The sequence below is a fragment of the Plecotus auritus genome, assembly GCF_963455305.1.
Source record: "Plecotus auritus genome assembly, chromosome: 3".
Taxonomy (NCBI): Eukaryota; Metazoa; Chordata; class Mammalia; order Chiroptera; family Vespertilionidae; genus Plecotus; species Plecotus auritus.
Window position 1 is genome coordinate 170,667,088 of NC_137772.1, and position 25,683 is coordinate 170,692,770.

Sequence of the window (25,683 nt, forward strand, 5' to 3'; positions counted from 1 at the left end):
TGTTTGGGAAGAGGCTCCACTCCAGAGAACGGCTGATCAATAAAAGCGGGAAGAGTAAGAGCATCACAGGGCGGCCTCTCCCAGCCCTCCCCCACCTCCACCCTGGCTCCGGCTTCTAACTGCAGTGAGCAAGCAAAATAGAGGCAGACCGGAACATGCCTGGTGTCTCACCCCCAGAGCTGTGGAGCCTGGGAAAGAAGGGCAGGGGTTGGAAGAGGTACCAGAGAATGATGACTTGGGGGGCGTGAAACAGAGGGCAGGGGCTAAAGAGGGTGGTTGGTGTTGGGGGTTTCAGTGGTCAGTCTGTGAATGTTAAGAATAGGCTGACACAGGGAGAGTGCCAGGCCCATCCTGTGTTACCCTCACCCTGCTTGGCACAACCGTCTGACATTTTCACAATCAGCATAGAGATTGCCAGTATTCTGCAGACATAAGCCCCGCCCGCGTCTCCCACATACTGGCAGTTCCTTTGCCCTAGAGCTGGACAGAGGACATGGGTCTGTATCTGGGGACTGCAGCTGATCTCTCCAGGGTCATCCTCCAGCTGCTCTTTTGCTGGGTCCTTCTTGCTTACTGTCCAACCGTAGTTTCCGCCGTAGTTGAAGCTCAGCCCCACTTTGGTAGAGATGGAGAAAAGTTGCAGTGTCCGGAGAACGAGTCTTGATATTTGAACACTCTCTCTGCCCACCTCTCCTTACAACTTCCCACCCTGATTATTCTCCCTCAGAATGAATGGATCTAACTCCATGCTCTTTTTCTCCACTCCTTTCCCTGCTCTTTGAAGTCTCTTTCAGAGTTAGCTTTAATTAGCAAACTCCCAGCTGACTGACTGGGCTAAACTTTAGGTCCGGAAGCTGCTGGGTTGTTAGGGGTTGGGTGAGGACTGAGGGAGGGCATGGCGTGAGTGGAGAAGCTTCTCAAACCGGGAAATCTGGCTGGGCTTCAAGAGGGGGCTGTTGGTGGTGTGGCCAAGTTCCAAAGGTTGGCCTGAAGCCAGGGCTCAAAGACAAGAGGCCCTCAAGGCCGTTTAAATGGCTCCCTGTGGGAAGTGACCTCCTAGTCCTTCTCCTCAAGATCCTCAAAGACCAGAGTGGCCATTTCTTCAGGGACTCCCCTCGGTCACATTTCTATTCTTTCTCTCCCAGCCAACTCCTATAGTTGAAGCTTTGGCCAGGACTCAGAGGCAGGCGGAGGATTCCAGCGCTGGAGAGGTGGGTGGGGTGAGAAAGTCATCACGTTGTGTGGTGAGAGGAAAAGGCTGACCCGGGACGAGGTGGAGGGAGTGTGCGTTCTGGAATTATTTGCTTGAGAGCTGGGAAGTGGGGAATTCAGATGGAGGGGAAGAAAGCTGTGAGAGGGGAAAGGGGCTGGAGAGAGCCCGGCTTCCACTCAGACAAGTCTGTGCTGAGCTTGGGCATTTATCAATTTTCAAAATTATTTTGAAATAGTTGTCCACTCAGAGGAAGTTGCAAAAATAGTACATGAAGTCCTGAGTACCCTTCCTTCCCCCAGCTTCCCCCAGTGGTGATGTCTTAGATAGCTGTAGCACAAGATCTAAACCAGGAGGCTGACATAGCTATGATACTATTAGCTAGTCTACAGGCCTTATCCAATTTTCACCAGTGTTTTACATGCACTCATTTGTGTGTGTGTGTGTGTGTGTGTGTGTGTGTGTGTGTGTGCATGCGTGTAGACTATTTCATCCCATGTACAGGCTCAAATAACCACGACCAAAATCAAGATACAGAACTCTGCCCTAGCTGGTTTGGCTCAGTGGATAGAGCATTGGCCTGAGGACCAAAGGGTTCAATTCCGGTCAAAGGCAAATACCTTGGTTGCAGGCTCTTCCCCAGCCTGGTCCCTGGTCTGGGCTTGTGCAGAAGGCAACCAATTGATGTGTCTCTCTCAGATGGATGTTTCTCTGACATGAATGTCTCTCTCTGTCTTTCCCTCTCTCTTCCACTCTCCCTAAAAATCAATGGAAAAATATCCTCAGGCGAGGATTAACAACAACAACAACAACAACCAAAGATACAGAACTCGCCCAGCCGGCTTGGCTCAGTGGTTGAGTGTCGACCTATGAACCAAGAAGTCATGGTTTGATGGGTTGCGGGCTGGATCCCCAATGTGGGCCGTGCAGGAGGCAGCCGATTGATGATTCTCATCATTGATGTTTCTGTCTTTCCCTCTCCCTTCCTCTCTGAAATCAATAAAAAATTTTTTTTTAAAAAAAGTTACAGAACTCTTCATCACCACAAAGGAACTTCCTATGCTATTCTTTTATATGCACCCCCATCCCTGTCCCTGGGAAGTCAGTAATATGTTCTTCATCTCTATAGTTTTATTATTTTGAGAATATTATATGAGTGGAATCATATAGTATCAGCACTGGTTTTAATTTAATGAATTCCCACTCTTGACTCAAATACAGGAAGTTCTCTGGCAGGTTGCTTATTCTAATGTTCAGCTTCCTCCATTCTCAGGCCCCCTCAAGCGTTGTCATTCCCCGCTTCACCTACAGCATTCCTACGATATTGCTTTCTACTCCAACGAGCCGGTCTCACTTCTCCTTTAGAGAAAACCTACGTGTCTAAACTTACGAGGCTGCGCGAGAGCTCTCGCATGTTCCCGCCAACCTTGCCCCACTATTTATAGGCAGGCTAATTTGGGCGGCCTTTCTCTCCTTCCTCCTGTAGCAGTGAGGTGACTTCTCAAATATTTGGGCAGAGGAGGTCAGAAGCAGATTTTTGGCATCTGCTTTCAGCCTTGGATTTAGCAGGAGCCAGAGGAGTGGAGCCGGAGGGAGGCAGAAGCTGTAGGTGCAAAAAGGAGGCAGCTGGGGTTCTAACGGCATTCTGACGCTGGCTGTGGGTCTGGGCTCAGTCGAGACCCCGGGTCCTGTCCTGATTTTACTATCCTGCATTCTCATGTCAGCTCTCCCCTACTGTCTGTGGCTCTGAAATACAAAGGGGATGGAGAGAGCATATCCGGGGGATAGTAACAGCAGTGCCCCGGTGTCAGCCTGCTGGCAGCACTTGTTTAGAGGTTGCCTAGCCCCCTGCAGGAAATGGCCACGCGTGTCGTGTTGTAAAAAACGGAGGCCCAAAGGGGTATAGTAACTCACCCAGGCCAAGAATTGTGTCAGGGCCAGCAGAGCAAGAGCCTGCCTGTTGGTTTGCCTGATTGAAAGTGTAATCTTGGGCAAAGAAGTAAGAGAGACAAAGTGAGCATGTGAAGGGAACTAGGTAGGTCACATATTGGGGCTTTTAAGAAAGGGAAGGAGGAGACAGGATCTCAAGAATATGACAGTGTTTGAGGTGCCGAGAAAACATTAGAGACGTTGAGAAATAGTCTGTGAAAGATTCCAAGAAGGGGGACAAAAATAGAGTTTGGGATGAGACAAAACCAGAGAGAGAGAGAGAGAGAGAGAGAGATGGACAGATGAATATGCACAAGACCAACATCCAACAAGAAAGACAACTAGGAAGAGGAGGGAAGGTGGGAGCAAGTGAGGTTCTAGTTGTGCCAAATTATTCCCTATCTCTCCTCCTGGCTCCATTTCTGGATTGGAGTTATAAATAGCAGGGTTGGAAAATGCCCCCCCCCCCTTGCTTCTGTCTCAGCATTGGGGGGAAGGGAGAGGAAGAGGGACAGGCCTGCTGGTAGGTCCCTGTGAAGCCCCACCCAGCTCCTGCCTGGGCCAGCCAGGACTCAGCCCTCCGATCCTCTCCCCAGTGGGGTGGGAGATGCACAGTCCTAGGAAGGGCCTGGGAACTGGAGACATCCTTCCCATCCCTCTGCCTCTTGGGTCCCATCTCTCATCTTCGCCTTTCTTTGGCACCAGCGTATGTTCCTCTTCATTTATCATCGTCAGTCTTTTTTCAAACAAGCCCATCTCTTATTTTAAAAAAATATTTTTATTGATTTCAAAGAGGAAGGGAGAGGGAGAGAGAAACATCAATGGTGAGAGAGAATCATTGATTGGCTGCCTCCTGAACGTCCCCCCCTCCCTTACCCCCCCCCCCCCATCACGCCCCACACTGGGGATCAGCCCACAACTCCGGCATGTGCCCTGATCAGGAATCGATCAGTGACCTCCAGGTTCATAGGTCCACGCTCAACCACTGAGCCACGCCAGCCGGACCCATCCCTTATTAATCAAACTCTTGTCCTTCTTTCTCCATCTCTTTTCTCTTTTTGTTTCTTTCTACTTGCCTCCTTTGCTCCCTCCCCAGGCCTGCTGCGTTTCTCTCTCTCTTCCCCTGAATGTTGTGTCACTGCCGGGCCATGGGGAGTGGGATGGGAGAGGTGGAAAGCGGTGTGATTGGAACAGCATGAGAGGTGCCTCATGTAACCCAGGCGAGAAGGGAGCACCAAGGGACCGCACGGGACCGTCTCGAGACCGCTCCCCTTTCATCTCCTCTCTTTCTGTTTGCCTCTCTCTTCCCAGACTTCTCATCTCTTACCCTCTTTTCTCTTTTTCCGTCCCCTTCTCTCCGTACTAGTCTCGCTCCCTGCTCGCCATTCCTAGGCGCCGCCTCCACCCCTCGCGGGCACCGCAGGAGAGAGGGCAGGAGAGAGTGAGGGCGCTGGGGCGGAGCTGGGGCGGGGCTGGGGGGGGGGGGCGCGAGGCCTGGTCCCACCCTAAGGCCAGGTCCCACTCCGGGCGGGCGCCTGGGCATCTCACCGCGATGCGCGGCCTCCACCTGCTGCGGCGCGGGGGGCGGGCCGAGGGCGGGGCGGGGCGGCGCCCGGGGCGGAGGCTGGAGCCCCAGTGGACGCCCGGCCGCGGCTGCCGCAGTTGTGGGGCGGCGTGGGGCGGCGGAGCTGTGAAAGCTTTGGAAAGAGACCCGCGGGACGCGGGACCAGGGGCCGCCTGGGACACCTGGGTCTGGGGCGCGAGCGAGTTTCCTTGCGCTCGCGGGAAGCGCGCGTGGGGTTCCCCCATGGCGGGGACTCCGGCCCGCGATCCTTGGGGCTCCCCCGGGATTTGTTACCTTCTTGGCACCCTGCTCGCCGGATTGCTCTCCTCCGGGGCCATCGCCTTCAATCTGGATGTGATGGGCGCGCTGCGCAAGGAGGGCGAGCCGGGGAGCCTCTTCGGCTTCTCGGTGGCCCTGCACCGGCAGTTACAGCCCCGACCCCAGAGCTGGTGAGTCACCGCGCCGTCCGCAGTCACTGTGCCGAGCCCCAGACCCCCGCTCCGGCTTCATGGCTCGGTCTTCGAACCCCGCCAAGACTCGGCTGTCCACAGATACCTGCACCCGGGCCTGGAGCCGCGCCTCAGCGGTCTCGGGTCTGCAGGGTTACCCTCAGCCCCGAGGCGCAGGCTCTTGCTCTGGGGATGCGTTGGAAAGCAAGGTTCTGGTCTTGGCAGGGACCATCTCCGTTTGCCGCCCACCCCTTTGCATCCTAGTCCCAGTCCTAAGGTGTGGCTTCCCTCCTTCAGAGGCCCGAATCCCCTGAGGGAGGGGACTGAGCATTTTGTCTCTTAGCACAGGAAAAGAGGGAGAGGACAGAGAGGCTAAAGGTGCCATGGGGGGGGGGGGTGGTGGTGGTGGTGGAGGGTAGACTTCAGAAGTAACTTCCTGCCAGGGCATTGCCATAGGATGGAATCAGGGCAGCAGGACACTGGGAGGCCAGGGGAGACCTGCCACTTCTGTGGCAAGACCCTGGGAATGCTGGGAGAGGACCGGCAGGGGCAGAAAACAGAGCCCCCAAAGTTGTAGCAGCAGCAGTAGCAGGAGAGAGAGAGAGAGAGAGAGAGAGAGAGAGAGAGAGAGAGAGAGAGAGATCCAGGAAGGATGCTGGCCAGGCTGTTGCCCTTCCTCCTCCTCAGGAAATTTCCAGCCCCAGGATTCCCAGCAGTGGGGGAAGGCAGGGAGGAGTGAGGGGCAGAGGACGATGATGCTGGTTATTTTCGAGTCATTTCAGGACCCACGGAAGAAGGAAACTGGTGTATGAGGCCTGTGACTGTCATGCTCCCTGTACTATCCGCTCCAGCTATATGTATGATTTCAAAAAGAGAGATGGGGAGGGGAGGAGAGCTTCCCACCCCCTCCTGCCAGGGGCTTTCTCGTCTAGGCCAGCCTAAGCCACACTAAATGTCCATTACTGGGATCAATGCCCTCCACAGGGACTGTCTTCTCCCCACAACCATTGGCCTGGGGGCGGAGGGTAGGGACAAGAGCTCATTTCGCTTTTCCTGTGCTGGGAGGAGGGACTAGCTCTGATCTTTCTTCTTCCATTATCCCAGTCATCAGGGAGCAGGGTCAGTGCCCCCCCCCCCCAAAGTTTGGGAGAGATAGAAAGCAACTGATTTCACCTCTTCTTCGGCCTTCTGTCTGCTTCCTCCCTCATCTGTCTTCCTCCCTCCTTCTCCCATCTGCCAGAGTTCCAGAACTGGAGGCCTTTTTAGGACATGCTGAACTCTCCGAGCTATTTCCAGACAAATTCTAGGTTATTTTTAATAGCTTGGTCTCTTGTCATTCCCCCCTCATCTCTAAAGGTGGCCCCTGACTCTGTCTCCCAGAGTCAAGCGGAGGGCATTCCCATAGGGGCCTGACTGCCTGACAGGGATTTTGCTCCAGCAGGGGGCGCTCTGCTGCACATGAGAGACCAAGTACCTTGCTCATCCCTAGCTTTTGAGTTCCAGGTCTCCTTTTCCAGCATGTAAAAGCTTAGAACAGCGCAGAACTGTTCTAATATAATAACTCCTGTTTTGGGATCCACAGAGTTAGAGAATAGCCTTAGCACCTTACAGCAAGCTCAGATCCAAAGGCTTGGCCAGCCTTCAGGCCCAGCACCCTCTGCAGAGGGCCACCCAGACTGAGAGTCAGAGAGGGCTGGGCTTGGGTGAGAGCCTGGAGCGTGTAGAGAACCAAGAGGTGCAGTGGTCGTGGGCTTCTCGCTCACCTCCAGTAAGCTCAGGTCTCAGGGAGTCCCACTGCCCCAGCTGCCAACATGCCTTTGCTTTGCTCTCTGTAGTGGCTGCAGCTGTGGCTACTGTTCTGCCCAGAGGCCTGGGTTGTCTGGGGATCGTGGGAGGAAGCCAGGAAGGAGTGTGCGGCTGGGGCAGAGGTGGAGGGACCAGAGGCTGTGTGTGGGAACTCTTGTTCCAGGGAGGATGGGCTGGTCTGTTCGCCAAGGGTGGGGCTGGGTGGGTTCATGTGCTCAGCTCCTCTTCTCCCAGTAGACCCCCTCCCCTCCTGCCTCCTCTCTCTTCTTGACCTCCAGAGGAGATGTGAACACTGACTGTTAGCTTCTCCCGCTGCTTAGCTGTGCGCTGACCATCTGAGGTACCGGCTGTCTCTCAGAGATGGCTCCCGCTGTGTGGGAGATGTGTCAGGATTCCTGCAGACTTGTCTGAAGGATGGCCATGCCACTCAGTTTCTTTTTTTTTGCTCAGGGGTCCTCTTCCCTCCCTTTCCTCCTCTTCCCTTTCTGGAGGGGTCCCTGTTCGGGAGCGGGCCTGTCACTGAGTGCGGTGGGAAAGGCGTGGCATTGGAGCTGGGCCCACGTGCCTCTGAGTTCCAGCGCACCACTTAACGTCTGTGAGTGAGTGTCCTCCTCTGAAGACCAGAAAAGGAGCCTCACGTGGGGTTGTGGTGGAGACTAAATGAGATAAAGCATGTGACGTGCCTAGCCCCGGCACCTAGGTAGAGAGCGATAGATGTTAGTTCCTCACGTCCCTGGCACTTAGCCTAGAGCCTGACCCAGAGTAGGTGCTGGATAAGTACGATTCCCTTGTCTCACCAGTGCCTGACGCAGGGCTTGGCGGATAGATTTTCAATAAATAGTTGTTAACAAATGCCGAATGCATGCCATGCTCTCTTCCCTACTGCTACTCCCCCCACCCTTCTGCCTCTTGACACTGGCTCTGACACGGGATGACAGCTGGGCAGAGCCGAGGAGGAGTTGTGGGAAGGGAGATGGCTCTGTGCCCTCCCCTCCCCCTGCACCATCAGAAATGGCACAGTGCCCCACAGATGCCTGCCTGCAGCGTTGCCCCACACAGCTTTGGGCCTCCCCCCGGGAAGGGGGATGGAGGGAAACAGCGTGGGAGAGAGGCCTCGAGGTTTGCCCTGCTGCCACTTTCCAGTCTCTCCTTCTTCGAAAAGAGGATCCTTGTCCAGCTGGGTGACAATCACCTCCTCCCACCCCCCATTTACTCCTGGCCTGGGGATTCAGCCCCAAGGGACCCAGGCAGCCTCCATTCCCAGCACAGTCCTCTCCCAGGGAAGAAGCCTTGGCTGTGATTGTGGAAAATTGTCCTGCCAAGAAAGTTGTAGCTGGGAAAGTGTCTGAGGGGGAGGTAGAAGACTGGGAGGGTGCAGGAGGGAGTGGGGTGGGTGGGAGCAATGGGAAAATCATAGCTGTGGGAGGAGAAGGAAGCATGGGAAAGGGGTTTCAGGAAGTGGGGGGAGAATGGAGGGAAGACTGGAGACCAAATGAGAAATTCGCCCCTACCTTGCTGCCTGCCAGCCGGAGTGACTGATAGAATCCTGGGCTGGCAGGGTTGCTGGGGTGGGGTCTTTGGCGAGTCCCTGATGAAAGGGTGGGGCAAGTAGGCCCATATCTAGCCTCTTGCTTAGCCTCCAAAGCTGATCCCTGGGCCACCTCATGGTGCCAGTCTGGGCCTCTATGACGCTTGCTCCTGGCATTCTCGGCATTTCTGGGAAGGTTTCAACAGGACTGGGAAGGAGGGCAGAGCTTGGGAAGGGGCCAGGGAGTGGGTAGGAAAGGCCTGGTCAGGAACAGGTGCTGGAAACAGGCGGTTCTTTCAAACTAGCAGTGCTGGCCAGGCTGTTGGGTTGCTGTGTGTGTGTGTGTGAGTGTGTGAGTGTGTGTGTGTGAGTGTGTGTGTGTGTGTGTGTGTGAGTGTGTGTGAGTGTGTGTGTGTGAGTGTGTGTTTGTGTGAGTGTGTGTGTGAGTGTGTGTGTGAGTGTGTTTGTGTGAGTGTGTGTGTGTATGTGTGTGTGTGAGTGTGTGTGAGTGTGAGTGTGTGTGTGAGTGTGTGTTTGTGTGTGTGTGTGAGTGTGTGTTTGTGTGTGTGTGTGAGTGTGTGTGAGTGTGTTTGTGTGAGTGTGTGTGTGTGTGTGTGTGAGTGTGTGTGTGTGTGTGTGCGCGCGTGTCTACTGTGCATGTGGTTCTTCATCCAGATAGTATGTGCTATGTAACATGATGATTACATGGGCAAGTATGTTAACCTGCCCTGGTGAGGACTTGGGAAATTGCCTTTTGGCCTTAGTTCTTAGTCCTTCGATACTCTGCTTGGTACTGAGGGTTTGGGCCAGGGCAGCTCTGTGGAGGGGGAGCATTCTGGATGCTAACTCCTGCCCTGGCCCCATGGCACAGGCTGCTGGTGGGCGCTCCCCAGGCCCTGGCTCTGCCTGGGCAGCAGGCGAACCGCACTGGAGGCCTCTTCGCTTGCCCCTTGAGCCTGGAGGAGACTGACTGCTACAGAGTGGATATTGACCAGGGAGGTATGTGCGCTGTGGGGGGTGCACATCAAGAGGGGAGGAGAGGACTTGGCCTCCTCTTCCCTCCACTAATTCCCAGTGTCCTGCCTCCAGCTGATGTGCAGAAGGAGAGCAAGGAGAACCAGTGGTTGGGAGTTAGTGTTCGGAGCCAGGGTCCTGGGGGCAAGATTGTTGTGAGTACCACTTCTGTAACCGTATGCCAGGGTGGGGTGTGTGTGTGTGTGTGCGCGCGCGCGCGCACGCGTGTGTGTGTGTGTGTGTGTGTGTGCATGTGAAAATGCATAGATGTGCTTATAGAACACAGGTTGGGCATTTGTATGATGGTCTGATTTCCAGGACCTCAAGGAGACATAAAAAAGTATAAGACATGGCCCCTGTCCTTATAAATTTAAACCATCTAAACATTTCATCCATTCATCCATTTGTCAAACTCTTACTGAGAACTTGCTAAGCTCCAGACATTGTGCTAACTACTGAGAGAGGATATGTAAAGACAGGCAAAAGCTCGGTCCATGCCTCAAAGAGCTATGCATATATGGCGATTCTCACCCTCTCCTTCTCTGTCTCTCTCTGTATCATTACTAACATGCACAAATACACAATTATTATTTTGTTCAAAGACTTTTAAAAATTGATTTTTAGAGAGAGAGGAAGGGAGAGGGAGAGAGAAAAACATCAATGTGAGAGCAAAACGTCAATTAGCTGCCTCCTGCACACCCCCTATTGGAGATCGAGCCTGCAACCCGGGCATGTGCCCTGACAGGGAATCCAACAGGCAACCTTGGATTGCATTGGATGCTCCAGGCCACAATTATTAATACAAGTTAGTATGGGACAGAGTATGGTTAATGTTAAGTGAGCGGATAGTCCCCAGATGATCAGAGCCTGAAGGAGTGGCAAGAAAGGACTCCTGCAGATGGGGCCATCTGAGCCAGGCTTTCAAGAATCACTGATACTTGGAGAGTGGAGCGGGGAGGAGGACGAGGTGATGTCCCAAAGGGCCAGGGACAGGATCAAGCTTGGCATGTTGGGTGTAATCATGAAGCCACGAGGCCTGTGTTCTGGCTTAGTCATGCCCGTGGGTGCCCAGGGCAAGGGAGTGGGTGCCAATGGGATAGTGGGTTATGATAACACTGGGCTGGTGGTGCTCAAGTGGTGCCCGCACAGGGGTTTGTGAGTGTGTGTGTGGTACGTGCACATGAGCCAGCGTCTGCCAAGTGTCTGCATGTGGGCAGCGTGGCTGAAGCAGGTCCCGGGCCCACCCAGGGGAATGGCCCCTCCCTCCTTCCTCCTGCAGACCTGTGCACACAGATATGAGGCCAGGCAGCGAGTGGACCAAATCCTGGAGACGAGGGACGTGATCGGTCGCTGCTTTGTGCTAAGCCAGGACCTGGCCATCCATGATGAGTTGGATGGTGGCGAGTGGAAGTTCTGTGAGGGACGCCCCCAGGGCCATGATCAATTTGGGTTCTGCCAGCAGGGAGCGGCCGCTGCCTTCTCCCCTGACAGCCACTACCTCCTCTTTGGGGCCCCAGGAACCTATAACTGGAAGGGTGAGTCACTCCTCCAGGAGGGGAGAAGGGAACCAGACCGTCCTCTTAGCTCAGAGAGGGGATTGCGGGCAGCACGTGGCCATGCACGCCCACATGTTCACTGCCACGTAGCCCCGGGCACTGCCATGCCTTCCACCCCTAACATGCCAGCACACACATGAATGGAGGTATCTCCTCTCCTTTGCATGGCCGAGTGTTCCTCAACACGCTGGCATGAGCCCCACACGCACGGCTGGCCCTCCTTACCACCACACCAGCCCACACCTCATCACTCCCACTCCCGTCTCCGCACGCTGCCGCTGGCTGAGCTGACACTCGGTGAGTGTGTGCCAAGTTTGTGGGACCCCAGAAGCTTTGCGGGGGGGCAGGGGGAGAGGTGGTGCTGGAAAGGAGAGGAGGGGCTTCCTTGCGTGGCTGTCTAACTAGCATCTGGCCTAAAGGGGGCTCCTGCCCTGGGCACTAACAGGTCTGTCCTTGCAGGCACTGCCAGGGTGGAGCTCTGTGCGCAGGGCTCAGCGGACCTGGCCCACCTGGACGACGGGCCCTACGAGGCGGGGGGTGAGAAGGAACAGGACCCCCGCCTCATTCCGGTCCCTGCCAACAGCTACTTGGGTAGGGACCCCTCCTGGCCCAGAGCCTCTCTAACCCTCTGCTCCTCTCTCTTGTCCTCCCTCTCCACGCTCCCCGCCTCCTGTCTCTGTCTCCGTCTCTATCTCTGTCTTTGTTTCTCTATTCTTACCCTTTTGGCCTCTTTGTCTCTCTCATATGCTTTCTCCGCCTTTTCCTCTTCTCCTTCTTGCCTTGTGTCTGGCTCTGTTTCTCTACTCCGTGGCCGTCTTCTGGATGTCCCTTCCCCGGTGTCTCTCCCTGCCCGCCCCCCCCCCCCCCAACCCCCACAGGGTTGCTCTTTGTGACCAACATTGATAGCTCAGACCCCGACCAGCTGGTGTATAAAACTTTGGACCCCGCTGACCGGCTCCCAGGACCAGCCGGAGACTTGGCCCTGAATAGCTACTTAGGTTTGTAAGCGCCCACCCACGTCCTCCTGGGCCCTGGGGGCTTGGCCTGGCTTCCCCTCCACTCCTGCTCCCCGCCCCCGCACCCCAACACACACCCAGGGAAATACATGTTGGGCCCAAATTTCAGAGACAAGCTGGGCCCAGTGACCAGGCCCAAGAAGAAGAGGCCCCAAGGGGGACAACCTAAGGGACTGTGAACAGGGGTCTCCATAGAGGAAGAACCTGCAAGGCAGGGGTGGGGTGTGAGAAGAACCTGCGAGGTGGGTGGAAACCATGTGGGAAGGAAGGAGGCTAGACCTCCAGGGGGACATTTTCTCAGGGTGGACGGTGGACAAAAGCCTGCATAGGGGTTTGTGAGTGTGAGTGTGTGTGCGCAGAGAAGTCTAGCCGTGTTGGTAAGTCCCTCTCATTGTCTCATCTGCATCCCACTGCAGAGAAGGAGGGAAGGAGGCCTGGGAGATATTTGGGTGGATCAAGCTCTTCCCCACTTCCCTTGTCTCCCTCCTCCATGTGAAGACTCTCTCCCTGCCAGGATGGTGGGACTGGGGGCACAGAAGGTGCACTGGATAGGATGGGGCCCCCTGGGTGTGCAGAGGGCAGAGAAGTTCTCTGGGAATCGGAGGGGTGGGGCCTGCCCCAGCTCCTGCTGGTGGGTTTGCTCCTGCCCAGTGTCTGGCTTCTCAGCCATTGCCTTTCTCTCTCCTCCCCAGTCCCCGAGGCTGATCTCATTGCACTTCCTGTGCCAAACTCCAGTCTCTGGGTGGGTGGGGGGCTGTGAGGCCTCTGGAGGGGGCGGAGGAGTCCAGCTGTGGTGGTGATAACTTGGAGGGTGCCTCCGTCTTTGGCTCCAGACCTGTGAGGAGAGGAGGTGGGGGGCTGTGACAGCCCTGGCTCTTGAGCTCACTGGGAGGTCACACCTGCCCAGGTTTCTCCATCGATTCGGGGAAGAGTCTGGTGCGTGCAGAGGAACTGAGCTTTGTGGCAGGGGCCCCCCGTGCAAACCACAAGGGGGCTGTGGTCATTCTGCGCAAAGACAGTGCCAGTCGCCTGGTGCCCGAAGTGATGCTGTCAGGGGAGCGCCTGACCTCCGGCTTTGGCTACTCGCTGGCTGTGGCTGATCTCAACAATGATGGGTGAGTGGGCAGACGGGGGTGGGGCCAGGGGAGCTGGGTCCAGAAGGTCCGAGGGGCCTCTGGCATCTCCTCCTGACTTCCCTGACTGGGCAGGACCCCCACACTGACTGTCATTCTTTCTCCATAGTTGGGCAGACCTGATAGTGGGTGCCCCCTACTTCTTTGAGCGCCAAGAAGAGCTGGGGGGTGCTGTGTATGTGTACATGAACCAGGGGGGTCACTGGGCTGAGATCTCCCCGCTTCGGCTCTGTGGCTCCCCCGACTCCATGTTTGGGATCAGCCTGGCTGTCCTCGGGGACCTCAACCAAGATGGCTTCCCAGGTGTGATGAGAACTGGAAGGGCTCAGGACAGGGAGGGGCAGGGGCAGGGGCAGGGGCAGGGGCAGGGGCAGGGGCAGGGAGGTGCCTCAGAGGTCAAGGGGAGGGCTTCCCTTTCTATTTTGTTGTTGTTATTGACACTATTACAGATGTTGCCCATTCCCCGCCCCCCCCCACAGGGGGAGGTCTTTTGAGGGCTCAGGGAGAGAAGCCACATGGGCTCACACCTGAACTTTGCCATTTACCAGCTTTATGACCTTCGCAAGTTACCTAACGTTTCTGAGCTAGTAATATTTGCAGAGAGTAGCTGAGAGGTTTAAAAATGAGGTGTGAGGCCCGGCCGGCGTGGCTTAGTGGTTGAGCCTTGACCTATGAGCCAGGAGGTCACAGCTCGATTCCGGGTTGGGTACATGCCTGAGTTGCGGGCTCGATCCCCAGTGCGGGGTGTGCAGGAGATAGCTGATCAATGATTCTCTCTCATCATTGCTGTTTCTGTCTCTCTCTCCCTCTCTTTTCCTCTCTGAAATAAATAAAAATATATTTAAAAAATGAGTTGTGAGGTGTGTAGGGTGCCTGGGACTCAGTGGCTTCCCAATGAAATCGAACACATATGATATGGAACTGAGTGACGGAGGGACAGTGGGGGCCTGGACCCCGTTACCCCTGCCCCCACAGTCTGACTGCCTTTTCTGCTCGCACAGATATCGCAGTGGGTGCTCCCTTTGATGGGGATGGGAAAGTCTTTATCTACCACGGGAGCAGCCTGGGGGTTGTCATCAAACCTTCCCAGGTGAGGGGCTCGTGGGATGAGGGAGTGGGTGTGGGTGCAATAAGGGGCATAGCAACGGAGGGCAGGGGAGGAGGGGAGGCGGGGCGGTGGCTGACAGTCGGGACCTGCAGGTGCTGGAGGGCGAGGCCGTGAGCCTGAAGAGCTTTGGCTACTCTCTGTCGGGCGGCCTGGACGTGGATGGGAACCACTACCCTGACCTGCTGGTGGGCTCCCTGGCCGACACCGCTGTGCTCTTCAGGTGAGCGCCTGTCTTCCCCCTTCCTGAGGCCATAAGCCCCACTCACCCCAAATCTGATGCTGAGGAGCCCCCTCCCACTTCCCAGCCTAATGTTCTCATGTTCTTTGTGCCCTCAACTCCCCATTCCCCAGGGCCAGACCTGTCCTCCATGTCTCCCACGAGGTCTTCATTGCTCCACAAGCCATTGACCTGGAACAACCCAACTGTGCTGGCGGCAACTTGGTCTGGTGAGGCGGGATCCAAGGGGCGGGAGGCTGGGTGGGGACCTCCAGGGCCTCCAGGCCTCTCTCCCTTCTCCATTTCTCTGCCTAGTTTGGCCCTGGGGGCTGAGGCTGGGTCAGGAGTGGGCAGGGTGGGGTGGGGCCTTGGCCCATCAGCCTTGCCTGACTCAAGAGCTACCCTTTGCCCCCCACAGTGTGGACATAAGAGTCTGTTTCAGCTACATTGCAAACCCCAGCAGCTACAGCCCTGTTGTGGGTGAGTGAGGTCCCCTTCCCACCTTCCACCCCTTTGGGTTTCAGGTCGGGTCACTCCAAGGTGGAGAGATGGGCCCCTGGGAACAGGGTCAGATTGAAGCAGTTCCCTAGCTCACTGTCTCCTCTCCTCTCCCCACTTGCCAAAGCCCTGAATTATGTGCTAGACGGGGACACAGACCGAAGGCTCCGGGGACAGGTTCCCCGTGTAACCTTCCTGAGCCGTGGCCCAGATGACCTTAAGCACCAGGCCTCAGGCACCGTGTGGCTGAAACACCAGCATGACCGAGTCTGCGGAGACACCATGTTTCAGTTACAGGTGGACACTGACCCCTTGGCCACTGAGGGTCATGGTCATGGCATGAACTCTTCCTGGATTCCTCTTAGCTTCTTCCCTAACACATGCACACCTCATCCTGAGATCTGGACTTTTGGGAAGCCTCCCTTACGGGCTGCCCTCCTCCTCCTCACCTGTTGCCTTCTTATGTCTCCTGCCAAGTTCGGTACTCCCGGGAGATGGAGATGGCAGGGTCCATTGTCACATCTGGTCCTCAAAGCCTAAATCCTGGGTCTCTTCCCTTTTCCATCCTAGTCACTCTCCCTTCTTGCTCAGTTCTCCACTTTTCTCCTTCATCTCCCTAAATATCTTTCCAAGTTTCAGAATTTGTCCTAGGTCTGGGTGGGGCTTTGGTCAAGGCTATGGCCTGGGGATTGTTCTTGTATTCATTTCATCTTTCCCCTTTCCAGGAGAATGTCAAAGACAAGCTTCGGGCCATTGTGGTGACCCTGTCCTATAGTATGCAGACCCCTCGGCTTCGGCGACAGGTTCCTGGCCAGGGGCTGCCCCCAGTGGCCCCCATCCTCAATGCCTATCAGCCCAGCACCCATCGAGCAGAGGTGAGCATGGGTTCTGGTTTAGCCCAGAAAAAGTTGCTGGGTAACCCACAGGTTGAGAACTGCTGCTGTAGAGCATAAGACCATCGGAAAACACAGATGTTTACATTACAATTCATAACAGTAGCAAAATTACAGTTATGAAGTAGCAACAAAAATAATTTTATGGTTGGGGGTCACCACAACGTGAGGAACTGTATTAAAGGGTCGCGGCATTAGGAAGGAAGGTTGAGAACCACTGCTCTAGGTGCTGTAACAACGAGACCCCAGAGTGTAAAATGGCCCAAAGGGTCGTGAGTTCCCAGTCAGAGGGAACAGCGCTCTTTGATTCTATGGGTCAGTCAGGGGCCCGGGCTGATGTGGGTCTGCCATTTTCAAATGGCTCCCAAGGCCCTTAGGTCGTCTCCATCCCGGTCAGCTGGGAGGGGAGCACAAAGCTCGTCGCATGGTTCTCATGGACAGCCTGGAAGTGGCCTCTTCACTTTCTCTTCACCTTCCGAATCTGGACTCAGTTACATGCAAGGGAGACTGGGCAAATATGGTCTTGCTGTGGACCAGCCTGCTAGTCTCTACTGCAGCATCATAACACTCCCATCTTTGTACTGACGAGGACACAGCTCAGCGTGGCTAGCTGACCAGCTCAATGCCACACAGCTAGTAAGCAGCAGATCTGGGAGTTGAACCCAGGTTGTGTAATCCTGTGATACTCAACCCCACCATATGCCTTGGTGACACATTTGCACCCTTTCTTGTCCCCTAGGAGTGACCCTCTCCTCAAATCTCTTCCCAGCCCTGGCCAATGTGCTCAGTTGGCTGGAGCGTCATCTCATACACAAAAAGGTGGCGGGTTCAATTCCTAGTCAGGGCATATACCCAGGTTGCGGGTTCGATGCCTGGTTGGGGCACCTGCGGGAGGCAACCTCTCTCTCTCTCTCTCTGTCATCTTCCTCTCTCTAAAATCAATAAAACAAAAGAAAACAAAGCAAAAAAAGAAAAAAACCTCTCCCCAGATCCACTTCCTGAAGCAAGGCTGTGGTGAAGATAAGATCTGTCAGAGCAATCTGCAGCTGGTCCACGCCCGCTTCTGTGCCCGGGTCAGCGACACGGAGTTCCAGCCTCTGCCCATGTGAGGGGGGCAAGGGGGCAGGTGGGGTGGGCAGGCAAGAGTTCAAGGAACGGAAGGAAGCCCCTTCAGGAGGACCAGGCAGAGGGAGGGGCTGAGCCTGCAGAGGGAGGCTGAAGGCTGGGGGAGACCTGCTGATGATGCAGAAGACTGCAGATGAGTGTCAGTGATGGGGCACGGGGGCTACCGTGCAAGGAATAACAGTCCTTCACAACACACATGATAATGTGCAGTTTACATATATCTCACTGTTGAGTCTTCACAACCCTGTGAGGTAGGAATTATTATTAGTCCCACTTCATAGATGGAGCACAGAGGCCTAGAGAGGTTAAGAGGTTACTTGCCCAAGGTGAGTCAGTGGTGGAGCTGGGATCAGAACGAAGGTTCCCTCACTCCCATCCTGGATCTCTGGAACATGGGGAGGACCTGAGGCTTGGACTGGTGGGAGCAGAGGCTCAGGGAGTGGAAGCCAGTGGTATTCACTAGGGGAGGGAGGCAGGAGTGGGCGAGGCAGGGGGAGGTTTTCTGATCTTAGAATGAGTGGGATCTGACCCTCTAGGGATGTGGATGGGACAACAGCCCTGTTTGCACTGAGTGGGCAGCCATTCATCGGCCTGGAGCTGAAGGTTACCAATTTGCCCTCGGACCCAGCACAGCCCCAGGCTGATGGGGACGATGCCCATGAAGCCCAGCTGCTGGTCAGCCTCCCTGCCTCTCTGCACTACTCAGGAGTGCGGGCCCTGGATCCTGCGGTGAGGACCCGGGCAGGGGCATGGTCTTGGGGGTCTGCATTAACCCAAACTGACTTCTCCTCTCCCCACTCTAGGAGAAGCCCCTGTGCCTGTCCAATGAGAATGCCTCCCATGTTGAGTGTGAACTGGGGAACCCCATGAAGAGAGGTGCCCAGGTTGGCACATCTGCCCTTATCCCTATCTGAGTGACCTCTAACCCCTGACCCCTCCTCAAGTTCCTGGCTTCCCTTGACTCTAATCCCACTCCACCGTTGGCCTAGATCACCTTCTACCTCATCCTCAGCACCTCAGGAATCACCATTGAGACCACAGAGCTGGAGGTGGAGCTGCTCTTAGCCACGTAAGCCTGCTGGGCCTGGGGGGGGGTAAGGTTGGGGGCAGTGGAATTGATGTCTACCTAGAAGGGGCTCACCCCTTGAGGCGGTGCCTATGCCCACTCCTGCCTTTGCCCACACACCAGGATCAGTGAGCAGGAGCTGCACCCAGTCTCTGCCCGGGCCAATGTCTTCATTGAGCTGCCACTGTCCATTACGGGGTAAGCCCTGCCCCAGTGGGCACCTGCGCTGGAGGGGCAGGTGTTGCCACTCCCAGGCCCAGGCCTGTGCTCTGCCTCCTGACCCTCCGTTAGGCCTCAGGCCTCCTCAGTCCCCATGTCACCCCTCTTCTCTAGGGTGGCCATTCCCCAGCAGCTCTTCTTCTCCGGCGTGGTGCGGGGTGAAAGTGCCATGCGGTCTGAGCGGGATGTGGGCAGCAAGGTCAAGTATGAGGTCACGGTAAGTGTCCTGGTATGTGGGTCCCTCATGGTCTCCCTCCCTTCTTGGCACAGAGAAGTGTCTGAGACGGGTCCCAAGGGTTGGGTCTTTACTCTATGGCGAGTTCGAGGCCTCCCCCTGCTCCTGGACCTCAGCGGTAGGCAGGCGTTTCCTGGTCATCTCTGACTGGGGAGGCCATGAGAGCCCTGGGAAGCTTCTCTGTCTGGGGCCTCAGCTGGGGGAGGAGAACATGGGGGGAGGGCTGATGTCTCTCCTCAGAACTCTGCTCTGGCTTGGCTGGGGCTTCCCACACCTCCCAGGGACATCTCCAGGTTTTCCTGGGTTTGGGGTTGGCATAGAGTGGTGTCTAGTGGGGTCTTGGATCCTGAATCTTTGTTGAAACTGTGCTTCCTGAGGCCCTCCCCTCGACCCTATCCCCTCCATCTCTGTGATCTAGGGCTGCTCAGAAACCAAGCTCCCTCCCTCCACATTCTCTGTGCCACAGGTCTCCAACCAGGGCCAGTCACTCAACACCCTTGGCTCTGCCTTTCTCAACATCATGTGGCCCCACGAGATTGCCAACGGGAAGTGGCTGCTGTACCCCATGCGGGTGGAGCTGGAGGGCGGGCAGGGCCCTGGGCAGAAGGGACTCTGTTCCCCCAGGCCCAACATCCTCCATCTGGTGAGGCAGGGTGGGCGGGGCTGTGAGGCAGGGTGGAGGGGGTCAGACTTCGGGAAGGTTGTCAGGGGGCTGGGCATGTGTAGGTGGGTGGGGGCCAGGAGGAAGGCAGCAGGGAGGAGATGCCATCCCAGGATTGCCGTATTTGGAGGGACACTCACTGGCCTTTCCCCCACACCCAGGATGTGGACAGCAGGGACAGGAGGCGTCGGGAGCTGGAGCAGCCGGAGCAGCCGGAGCAGCCGGAGCCGCCGGAGCAGCAGGAGCCTCGTGAGCAGCAGGAGCCTGGCACGTCCTGGCGGCCAGTGTCCTCTGCTGAGAAGAAGAGAAACATCACCCTGGTGAGGGCAGGGTACATGTGTGCGGCAGAATGGGGGTGTGGGGGGGTGACGGAGGATCTGGGGGCATGGAGCGTCATTCAGTGAGGTGGGTGTCCAGGGAGGCTGGCCGGCTGAGAGGTGTGACGGACAGTCCCGCACACCTGCCAAGTGCTTACTCGAGAGCGGGGCAGTTGGCTGTGCATTCGGTGCTCCTCACGTTTATACCAAAGATAACACGTTATTTTTTTTTAAATATATTTTTATTGGTTTCAGAGAAGAAGGACGAGGGAGAGATAGAAACATCAATGATGAGAGAGAATCATTGATTGGCTGCCTCCTGCACGCCCCTCATTGGGGATGGAACCGCCAACCCTGGCATGTGCCCTGACTGGAATCAAACCATGACCTCCTGGTTCATAGGTCGATGCTCAACCACTGAGCCACGCCAGCTGGGCCCAAAGATAACATTTCATAGGGATGGGATAGTTTTAGCTACCTTTGAAATCTGTTTGTTGTTCTTTTGAATTCTTTTAGGACAAAAAAGGTCAAATTTGTGTAAGAAAACCTGTTTGATTTTTACAATGTCAAAAGCATAAGTTTTAAGAAGTTCTAATAATTAAAACGATAGTGTATTATGTGTGATTCATTCTGTCTATCCCTTTTGAGCAGTTTTGCCCCCTCTTCATGCTTGTTTTACAAAGTTTTGTTCTCTAAGTGGATTTATGGAGCAAATTGGCACATTCTCTATGCTCATCCCTTGAGAATGGTGCTGCAGTGAGAGTGTGGAGGGGAACACGATTAAGGGGGTATTTGACCAGTTGCCAGGAGGTGAAGGCAGGTATGGAGGCCAGGAGTGGAAGACTGTTTGCAGGGGAATGTAAGCAGCTGGGCCAGCTCTTTCATCTGCCCGGGACGGAGCTCCACTGACACCCTGTGCCTCCTGGCCCTCCGCTCCCCTGCTCCCCTGAGAGCAGGCCTGAGGCAAAGGAAGGTGCTGGGGAGCAGGCCACTTGTGTGACTGCTGTTTCCCTGTTGTACTGGTAGTCTTACCTTCTCCGTGTGGCTAATGTCCTCTGCAAAGACCCCTTTTTTATTCAGAACTTTGAAATTAATTCTTTAACTTAAAATTAAGGCTTGTTTTTAGACACATTGACCGAGGGTTCTTGATTTACTCAAAAGTAGCAAAATAAAAGATGATTGACAGCTTTCAAACACTCTCAAGCCATTCTTCTGTCTCTGAAGTGTGTTGAATGTAAGTTTTTAGGCAGGTAGACCTTTAGGTGAAGTTAGGCCAAATGGATATAGGTCAGGCCTGGAAGGAGCAGGGCCCGAGTCCCCCCAGCCTCCTCTCCCGTCAGTGAGTTTGGGCTTGGTGTAGGAGTATGGCTTTGCCCAGTATGGACCTGGGTTCCAATATGAGCTTCACCACTTAATAGTTTTGCTAGCTCTGGGACCTAAGGTAGGTCACCTGGACGCTTTGAGCCTCAATGTCCTAATTTGAAAAATGGGGATGATGATAATATACGTCTTGCAGGATAGTTGTAAAGCTTAAATGAGATAAGTACCTGGCAGGTAGTAGGTGCTCAATTAATGGGACCAACATTAGGTCACATCAACATCAATTGAGGAAGCTAATCTGCCTGCTGCTGTCAAGGAAGAGCCCTCCACCCTGTTCCTCATGCATTTCAAAGCCAAATAGCCCAGATTTGGGGTAGGGTTAGTCTGGGAAGACTTCCTGCAGGAGGGAAGTTTGAGGCCTCGTCATGAAAATAGAGATATGGGTGCCGAAACCGGTTTGGCTCAGTGGATAGAGCGTCGGCCTGCGGACTGAAGGGTCCTGGGTTCGATTCCAGTCAAGGGCATGTACCTTGGTTGCGGGCACATCCCCGGTGGGGCGTGTGCAGGAGGCAGCTGATGGATGTTTCTCTCTCATCGATGTTTCTAGCTCTCTATCCCTCTCCCTTCCTCTCTGTAAAATATCAATAAAATATATTAAAAAAAAAAAAAGAAAATAGAGATATGGGTGAGGAGCAAGGAGAAAAGGGGTCCAAGATGTGGGGGCTTGTGGAGGGATGGATGAAGGCTCCGGGCAGACACTGTCTGTGTGACTGCCTTTGTGAGGATACTGGGCCCTGGGCAGGCTCAGCAGCTCAAAGCCCTGTCCGTCTTGTCCCCAGGACTGCGCCCGGGGCACCGCCAATTGCGTGTTGTTCAGTTGCCCACTCTACAGCTTCGACCGCGCGGCTGTGCTGCATGTCTGGGGCCGCCTCTGGAACAGCACCTTCCTGGAGGTGAGAGTGTGACTGGGGCTTGGACTGGGTGTCCTCTTCCCCGGCAGCCCCTCAAGGACTCACTTCTCTTCTACCTCTTCCCTTTCCAAAGGCAACACACTCTTTTTAAAAAATTTAAATAAATTTGTATTAATTTCAGAGAGGAAGGAAGAGGGAGAGAGAGATAGAAACATCAGTGAGAGAGAATCATTGATTGGCTGCCTCCTCATGCCTCCCACTGGGGATGGAGCCCACAACCCGGGCATATGTCCTGACCAGGAATCGAACTGTGACCTCCTGGTTCATAGGTCAACACCTAATCACTGAGCCACACTAGTAGGGCAGCACACTTTTTTTAAAAAAAAAATCTTTTATTGATTTCAGAGAGGAAGGGAGAAGGAAAGGGAGAGGGAGAGAGAAACATCAGTGATGAGAGAGAATCATTGACCAGCTGTCTCCTGCACACCCCACACTGGGGATTAAGCCTGCAACCCGGGCATGTGCCCTGACCAGGAATTGAACTGTGACTTCCTGGTTCATAGGTTGATGCTCAACCACTGAGCCACACCAGCTGGGCTGCAGTGCACTCTTAAACCTAGACAGGCAGAAACACCCTCTGTGTTGGGCACCATTCTACAATTTCAGGAGCTGGGAGTGGGGGTGAGGGGACGGGGGCATTGAGGAGGAGGGTCTGCTTCCCTGCTCCCTTAGGAGTACTCAGCTGTGAAGTCCCTGGAAGTGATTGTCCGAGCCAACATCACCGTGAAGTCTTCCATCAAGAACTTGGTGCTCAGAGATGCCTCCACAGTGGTGAGCTGCAGGGTGCAGGTGGGGGTGGAGGAGCTCTTCTCTCCTGCTGCCCCAGCTCTTGCTCCATGAACCCCTCGCTCCCCAGATCCCCGTGATGGTGTACTTGGACCCCGTGGCCGTGGTGGCAGAGGGAGTCCCCTGGTGGGTCATCCTCCTGGCTGTACTGGCGGGGCTGCTGGTGCTGGCGCTGCTGGTGCTGCTCCTGTGGAAGGTGCGGCTTGGGGTGGGTGGGGCCGGTGGGGGCTGGGCTTCCCTGGCGTGGAGGTGGCCTTTCATGCGTGGTTCTCACCCGCCCACTCTCATTTACTCAGCAAATCTGCACTGAGCACCTACCCTGCATATGCCAGGGACTCTTGTCAGGTCCTGGTCGCTTCAGAGACAAGTCAGATGCAGATCTTGTCCTCAGGGATTTGACAGTCTAGTGAGGGAGGGGAGCCTTGTCGTCAAGGATGGGCAGTAAGTCAAGAAAGTGCAGTGGGAGTTCTGAGGAGGGATGGCTTGCGGGCAGGAGGCCCAGGAGCCAGGCCTTAGAAGAAGGTGGGGTAGTAGGGTCTGGATGTGGGAGGCGGGGTGGAGGCGTCATGGAGGCAGGGAAGTGTGGTCCGGCTTCATTAGAGCATGGCAGGGTCAGGCTGGGAAGGAAACTGGCCCTGAGGGCCAACAGCCTGGGAACTATCCCAGGAAACTGCCTCTAGGACTGAACTCGGAGCCTCCACATACCAGGTTCCCCGTGGACATTCTTGTAGACACAGAGTATAGACAGAATCAAATTTGTGTCTGGGGATCCGCATAAAAGCACACTCAGTACAGGCCATACCCTAACCCACATGCCACATCCAGACTATATGGAGCCACAGACTGGTGGGAACCTGCTCGTGCTTGGGGGAGATTGCTGCCTTCATGAAACTGGAGCCAGGATCAGGGCTCCCTGTCCCCGCAGAAGGGGGACAGAGCAGGGACAGCCCCATCCTTCCTCAGTCTTCCTGTCTCCCCCTCATTTGCTCCCCTCCTCCCTTGACATCCCAGTGTGGCTTCTTCCGTCGGAGCAGCCAGAACTCATCTTTTCCTACTAACTATCACCGGGCCCATCTGGCCGTGCAGCCCTCAGCTGTGGAAGTTGGGGGTCCAGGGACTGTGGGGTAATTTTTGTTTGTGTGCATGTGTGTGTGTGTACAAATATGTGTGTGTGTGTGTGTGTGTGTGTGTGTGTGTGTGTGTGTGTGAGTGTTAATAGCGTGCCCAGCATTCAGGAACATTCAGGGTGAGGAAATGAGATTGCACGAGGGTGGGGAGAGTCCCAGGAACTGGGGTGGAAGATAATTTAAGGATGAGCTTCTAAGAGTGAGTACACACAGCCTGGGGCATGCACAGGGGCGGGGTGGGGTCTTGCAGTGTGAGCATGTGGAGTGCAGGGAGGTGCCATGCCTGCCTTTTCTTGGGCGTGAAGTGCAGAGACAAACATGCAAGGAGGTACCGTGCCGTCTGAGCATGTCGCAGTCTCTGGCAGTCCCGAGTGTGAGTGTAGCATGTTCAGGGTTTAGGGAAGGGCGGGGTCACCAAGTTCAGGGATAGAAAGTCCTGTCCTAAGGGGGATGCTGCCAGTGAATACACAGGTTGTATATGTCTGTGGCTTGAGAGGAGTCATTTCGGCGTATGCAGGGCTCTAGGAAGCCATGCTTTTCCTCAGATTTCATTTGTGTTCTGGGCAATGCTAGTGGGTCTCCTAAAAAGCTTGTGCTGGGGAAACCTTTGGGGTCAGCAGTCCTGATGTCCCACCTTCAGCCCCTCCCTCAGGCACCAAGGGAGATGTCCTTGGTCTTGCTCCTTGGCCCCTCCTGGTCTTTCTCTTGCTGTGAATGAGAACCTGGGGACTCGGCACTGACGGTGGCCCTGTGGGGGCTGCTACCCCATCTCCTTCCTGCTGCACTTGGTTCTTTCTGTCGGGGGGGGGGGGGGGGAAGGGCGGGGTGGAGCCAGGCGCTGGGCTGTGCTGGGCATCTGCCCCAGGGACCTCAGCCCTGCAGCCTCCTCACGTCTGGCCTGGTGTTCTCACAGATGGGATTCTTCAAGCGGGCGCGGTACCCCGAGGCCACCGTGCCCCAGTACCACGCAGTAAAGATCCCGCGAGAAGACCGACAGCAGTTCAAGGAGGAAAAGACGGGCACCATTCTGAGGAGCAACTGGGGCAGCCCCCGGCGGGAGAGCCCCGATGCACACCCCATCCTAGCTGCCGATGGGCACCCTGAGCTGGGCTCCGATGGGCACCCTGTGCCAGGCACTGCATAGCCTCCTGGGTCCCAGCGTGGCCCATGTGTCCCCTCCATCCCTTCCCCAGAGATGGCGCCTCAGGAAGAAGAGGGCAGAGTGGGCTGCTGATGTCCCAGCAGGATTTTCAGGATCTGTTTCCTCAGAGGCATAGACCTCTCCCCCCGAAACTTCCCCTTAGAACACTGTGAGATGAGGCGGGAAGTCAGGAATAGGGTCGTGGGGTAGGATGAGAAGGGCGGCGATGTCCTGATGCAAGGTGGGGCTAATCTCTCCCTCTCCCATTCACCTAGTATAACAGGACCCCAAGGACCTGTCTCCCCAAAAGTGCCTTAGCCCAGAAGGTTGGGGAGGATGTGGCATTGCTGACTCAGGGGCTCTTCCCTCCCTCGTTTCTCCTCTCCTCTGACCTTAGTTTGCTGCATCAATCTAGTGGGTTTTGTTTATTTATTAAAAAAATATTTGGAACAAACCTCTGGCCTCTTTGCTGAGTTCTGCTCCCTCACCCTCAAGGTCTTCAGGAAAGGCCTGACTCTCTTTGACCCCCATAGCTCAGGACAAAGGTGGCAGTGGGGGGAGGGTGGGGGCCTGGCAGTGATGCATGTATCCTGAATTTTGTGACCAGATCCTGGAGGGGCATGAATGTGGTCTCAGAAGGAAGGAAGGGGGCATGTGACCTTGGGAACCACTTTATTTGTAACTAGAGGCCCGGTGCACGAATTCATGCACCAGTGGGGTCTCTTGGCCTGGCCTGCAGGATCGGGCCAAAACTGGCTCTCCGACATCCCCCGAGGGATCCTAGATTGCGAGAG

The 25,683-nt window shown here is 55.5% G+C and overlaps 1 protein-coding gene across 7 annotated transcripts; it reads left to right on the forward strand.

The window, feature by feature from the left end:
* The first annotated feature begins 4,794 nt into the window (after positions 1–4,794).
* On the forward strand, positions 4,795–25,341 carry ITGA7 (integrin subunit alpha 7). Of its 7 annotated transcripts, none has more exons than XM_080658946.1 (26): positions 4,809–5,152; positions 9,358–9,485; positions 9,576–9,655; positions 10,780–11,035; positions 11,516–11,593; positions 11,935–12,054; positions 12,980–13,187; positions 13,315–13,508; positions 14,207–14,295; positions 14,406–14,533; positions 14,665–14,760; positions 14,949–15,010; positions 15,156–15,325; positions 15,754–15,903; positions 16,911–17,026; positions 17,583–17,775; positions 17,850–17,930; positions 18,036–18,115; positions 18,236–18,310; positions 18,446–18,548; positions 19,033–19,209; positions 19,389–19,547; positions 21,704–21,817; positions 22,508–22,606; positions 22,692–22,817; positions 24,662–25,341. In XM_080658946.1, the coding sequence occupies exons 1-26, from the start codon at positions 4,947–4,949 to the stop codon at positions 24,890–24,892; spliced, it is 3,519 nt and encodes a 1,172-aa protein (XP_080515072.1). In that variant the 5' UTR covers positions 4,809–4,946; the 3' UTR covers positions 24,893–25,341. The 7 variants fall into 7 exon arrangements, with proteins under 7 accessions (XP_080515078.1, XP_080515073.1, XP_080515074.1 ...); XM_080658950.1 differs by having other exon boundaries at positions 4,932–5,152; positions 11,516–11,647; XM_080658947.1 differs by lacking the exon at positions 11,935–12,054 and having other exon boundaries at positions 4,806–5,152; positions 11,516–11,647.
* The last annotated feature ends 342 nt before the right edge of the window (positions 25,342–25,683 follow it).